At 34.1% G+C, this 5,521-nt stretch overlaps 1 protein-coding gene across 1 annotated transcript; it reads right to left on the bottom strand.

The window, feature by feature from the left end:
- Nucleotides 1-2,113: 2,113 nt before the first annotated feature.
- Nucleotides 2,114-5,253, bottom strand: CYP82A3 (cytochrome P450 82A3-like). The gene is made up of 2 exons (NM_001254043.2): nucleotides 3,786-5,253; nucleotides 2,114-3,024 (listed from the first exon to the last, which is right to left on the bottom strand). Exons 1-2 carry the CDS (start codon nucleotides 4,737-4,739, stop codon nucleotides 2,395-2,397), a joined length of 1,584 nt encoding a protein of 527 aa, NP_001240972.1. The 5' UTR covers nucleotides 4,740-5,253; the 3' UTR covers nucleotides 2,114-2,394.
- Between the last annotated feature and the right edge of the window lie 268 nt (nucleotides 5,254-5,521).

A 5,521-nucleotide genomic window follows, 5' to 3' on the forward strand; every position in this document is an offset into this window, starting at 1 on the left:
ATGCATCCCCATCGAGCTCGAGCTAGCTTGATGTTGTCATGTGTGACAAACCTCCTTGCAAATAATTTTGGCCATTCCAGCTCCCATTCTTTTGGTAATGTCCTCAATTGCTTCCTGATAGATGCAAAAATCATTGACTAACATTTAATTTGTTTGTCATCACAGCCATAACTATTTTCTTTAACAGCCAAGACAAATTTATTCACAAAAACTTGGATAGGACAGAAGTAGTGACCCAAACCAGGATAGGATCCATTACATCCCGATCACAGTTTCTCAAATTTCCAAAACAAAAATTTCACTATACATATCAGACACATGCTGTAAAAGCACTGCTTATTTACAATACATCTCACAATAATATATTCATCGGTTGACTCAACCTCTCTACACTACTACTCCATCTGTACATGCCAACACAACGTCATGATTATACTGCAATATCAAACAAAATTATGTTTAAAATGCTACAAACTATATATGCCCATTACTTTATATCCCCACACTGACACGTAGATAGAAAACAAAAACTATAAATATAAGACATCACAATGAAAATCACAGTAGCAACATGATGACCCGTGGATACCTCAAAGTCTGAGCGGTAAGTTGCATACAAAATCCAGGTCATCACCACCATGGTTTGGGTAGGGGTAGATGTTTTATCTTCCTTCTTCTCCTGATCATCACATTGCAAAACAGGGAGACACGAAGAAGGAGTTCAATATATCACCCATTGTTGAGGGGAGTTGGTTGGTTACCAAGAGTAGTTCCAAAGAGAATGGTAACTCGCCAATCCAATTTTTAAGTGGCAATGTGAAGGAAAGGTTGAATCTAGACGCGAACCAATTTTAAGTGTGCAGCTATAACAACAGTTTCTGATTGAAACATGTAAAAAACTGAAAACCTAAAAAATAAAGATAACATGCAAAAAAAAAAAAGTAGATAAATTTGTGAAGAGCAAAGAGATAAAAATTTGTTATGCATACATATATTAAGATTCAGGCCTTTCTCTTGGGTCTTGATAAGGAAGAAGTACCAATTATGAACTCAAAATCTACAACAAACACCCCAAAATAAAAATAACTGTATTTAAACCAAAGAAACGAAAGAGGAAACCTTTTCATTCACTGTTTTAAAGAGATAAACAGCAATACAACAATGCCTACAAAGCAAATTAATTTAAAGCCAATAATTTCAACAAATATAATAAAACATACTATGTCAGTAGGTTTGTTTTGATTATGCTCTGTTTTCTTTGACTCCACCACCTTGTTCACAGTCTCTTGATCCCAATCCTCCATTATCTATTTGTTCCTATAATCAAACATAAGGGGAAAAAACACAAAAAATAAACCGCCAACACATTATTTCTCTTAAAAGACAACTTCAACAATGGAAATAAATAAATAAAAAGAATCAAAATCATAAGCATAAAATATTTTAGAAGGAAGAAACCAATGTATTTGTAAGATGCGCTAAAAAGTAATTGACCACAAATAAACTCATTAAGATGAATTTTCAAAAGTAAGATTGCAAGGCATCATTTTATGCATGTCTGAAGAAATAAATTTTCATGTTTCAACCCAATATTCATGTCCCTAATTATGTCTGAAATTTGTGGTTGATTTGTCTGTTATTGTCCTCTGGTAAGTACTAGAAGATTTCTTACTCTCTCCCTTTCGCTCTTCTTCTGCTGTTAGTGGACTCCTTTGTACATCAAGACGAACAAAGTAGTAAAAATAAAGAGAACCTAATCAACTTTAGAACACCTAGGATAAGAAGAGGGTTTGAGAATGTGAGACAGGAAGAGAGACATGATATTGAACCAAGAGAGAGACCATAAAACATGGTGCGATAAAACCAACTAGTGTCGGTTACTCCATTTGCAGTGAGGAATAAATGTAAGACACGATTTAATAGAGGTCTGCGATTTCTTTTGTATCAATTTAACAAGAGATCTTGTGTTCATATCTTTTCTCATTTTATCCTTAAAATGTACAAATATTACAATTGCATATGAGGAACAGTTGGAGCTAGCAATCAAATTTAGGAATAAAGATATGTAACAAAATGTGTACATCAAATCAATTGCATAGCTTGTGCTATGTTTGGAATGCTTTTTCCTAATATTGATTTTGCTTATAAAAAAATTATAACCCATTTAAAATATTATTTTAACCATACGCCAATACAAATAAATTGATAACAAAACCACGGGTTTTCACGATCAGTAAATAGAAGCCAGTACAATGCATCTACCTAATTAAGAAAAATTAAAATATCGCAAGGTTACATAACAAAATTTTCCAAAACAGACGCAATTTAACTTAGAATAGACGACAAACCACGATTTGAAAAAGAACAATAAGGATCACACGACTGACATAAGGGTTATAAAGTTTCATAATAGTTGGGAGACTGACGTGGTTTGACCAAAATCTCAAGTGGAGTAGCCTTGGTGTTGGTAAATCCAAAGAATTCAGTCATGTCTACAGGTTCAGCCGATGGATTCAAGATGTCAAAGGAATGCAATAAATTAGCCAAAGTGAAATGAACCATGTTTAAGCCAAGGGACATTCCAGCACAAACTCTTCTCCCGCTTCCAAAGGGTAACAACTCAAAATTGTGACCCCTTAGATCAACATCTTTGTGAGTGGTAAGGAACCTTTCTGGTTTGAATTCCAATGGGTCTGACCAAACACTAGGGTCCCTGTGGATCTTCCACAAGTTATGGATAAGTCGAGTTCCCTTTTTGATGTGGTATCCACCTAGGATGCAATTCTCTGTGAATTCACGAGGTGATGAAAAAGGGGCTGGTGGATACAATCTTAGTGTCTCTTTAACTATAGCTTGAAGATACACAAGTTTGCTTATATCTGACTCACGTATATATTCATCTTTGCCAATTTGCATATCAATTTCTTCTTTAGCCTTTCCCAATGCAAGAGGATTTCGCAATAGAAGACTAAGTGCCCATGTAAGAGTAACAGCTGTTGAATCAGTTCCTCCCAAAATCAATTCCTGTAAAGAAGTTCAAACTTGTCAAAAGAGTCGTCTAAATTAAATTATCTAAGAAAAAGAAATACAATGAAAATATTATATATTTATATTCAACTTTATAATAGTATTGGTACTCAATTTCTCACTTTCATCTTATAGTTCAGAAAAGCCAATGCAGACCACCGCATGAGATTCTAAGGTAATGCTTATATATCTTAATCTTTTTAGAATTTAAACATTACTAAAGCTATTGCTAAAACAAATTAAGTTAAAGTTATATAATATGTTAATGCTATAAATATATAGGGTTAAATTTAGCTTTAAGTTAGAAATTTGTAGGTATTGCAATTTTTTTTTTTACGTTAGGTATTATAAATTTAAATCTTAGAAGAATTTAAAATAAAGAAAGAATAAGTAGGGAAAAAATTCAGAAACTATTTTTCTTAACATTCTCTCGGTTACAAAAAGTTATTTTTTTTAAAAAAAAATCTTAATGTTATTTCTTTTAAAAATATATATATATATATACTATAATTCCAAAATTAATTCAACCAATATTCCCCATGTCAATCATGCACGATTTCTTTTGAAACACTAATTCATTAATGTAAGATAAAAAGGAGTACAAAAAGAGGTTGAGGGTACCAGTGGTACCACACCAGGATAGGCAATGAAAGCTGCCCAGTTAAATTATCATGCACGATGAGTTTGTATGTCATAAAAATGAAATTTTACTGTCTCATTAGAAAATAGAAGTAATACTAATTTCATAAACTACTTACCAAGCTTGTGGCTTTGCATATGGTATCAGCATCAAACGCACCGATTTGTGCACCATTAAGTGCTGAAATCATCACGTCCATGAAGTCTCTATCACTTTCAACATTTTCACCTAAAAGCTTCTTCTGACGGTGCTCCTCCAACCACTCACTCAATAATTTATCAACTTCCTTAGCGTTTGCCTTCATAGCCTTCTCATGACCCCCCAAATCCAACCACCTCAAACAAGGAACCCCATCTGCCACCGTGAAAGTCCCCATCAAATTCATGAACTCCCTAATATTCTTCATAAACCTTTGCGCTTTGTCTTTGCCTTCCACGTGCATGACACCAAAATACCTCTTCCCAACGACCATTCGCACAACCATGTTAAATGTCAAATACGCCAACCATTGTTTTATGTCCACCAGAGTATACCTAGACTCGTTCTTATTTCCATTCGACCAAATGTCGAATAGCTCTTTAATCGAAGTTCGAACTTCGGAGACACGAATGTGGTTCCGTTGTTCGATTCTTCGATTGGAGAGAAACTCGAACGTGACAATTTTACGTAACTCGCGCCAATAGGGTCCATACGGTGCCAAGCCAACAAAGGCTTGGTTGTAAGACATGACTTCAACGGCGACGAGTTTAGGGCGAGATGAAACGGCAAGGTCGTTTGTGGTGAACAATTCCTTAGACATTTCCCAGTTGCTGAGTACCAAAGCCGGTTTCATACCGAGCTTGATGGTGAATAAGGGTCCATACTTGTCAGCCAAAGCACCCAACACTTTATGTGGTGTTTGTGAACCATTCAGCAATGAGAGGTGACCAAGTATTGGCCATGCACCAGACACTACTGGAGCATCTTTCCCACGAGAATTTTTACGATATAGAAACAAACATAAGAAGATTAGAGAAAGGATTGATGCAATAGCAATGGTGTTAAGGTTTAGGCAATTTAGGAGAAGGTCCATTTTTTTGCTAGTTATGTTGCAATTGTTGCATGCCTTGCTCTTGAAACTCTTCTCCTATCTCCTTTTATAAGTAGAAGATGTGTCTAGGATTTAAGGGCATGGCCGCATGGTTGGACCAATATGATTTCATTTGTTTATTATAATGTATTAAAACTATTTGGAATAGTCAGAGAATTATCGTGATGTGTATAAAGTATGAGGTAATCTAAAATAGGAAATATCGTAACTTGATCTGCAATGATTATAGTATTAGGTGATGCTACTGCATACATGTGTTTGAATGCGATTTGACTTCTTTTTTCTTTTTCAAACCTGGCTGGCTGCTCACTTTTGCATTTGTTTCCGCTTGATTGTATTAGAAAATGCAAAGGATAACAGAATGGATAAAATATAAAAATCAAAATATATTTATTATATTCAAAATCCAAAATTATTTTTTTAAAAAATTAATATTTTATGGATATATTCTTTAAAATATTTTTTAGTTGACACTTCTGCGTTAGTAGTACTTCTGACAAGAATTTCTGTATAAAAGTATTACTAGTATAAAATTATTTGAACTGTCAATATCACAACCTTGGTGACCAAGGATACTTGACGACCAAGGATTCCACTGCGGCTGCTGCTTCCATGTGATGAAAATAAGACAAACGCTTATTGTCGGTATCGGTATTCGATAGTGAGGTTTACAATTTTTAGAAAAATCAAATAGAAACAAAATAAAAATTGGAAAAGTGAAAATTAAAAAAATAAAGGAAAAAACTATTATTTAGAAAAATAAA

Source organism: Glycine max, chromosome 13, assembly GCF_000004515.6.
Source record: "Glycine max cultivar Williams 82 chromosome 13, Glycine_max_v4.0, whole genome shotgun sequence".
NCBI classification, from domain to species: Eukaryota; Viridiplantae; Streptophyta; class Magnoliopsida; order Fabales; family Fabaceae; genus Glycine; species Glycine max.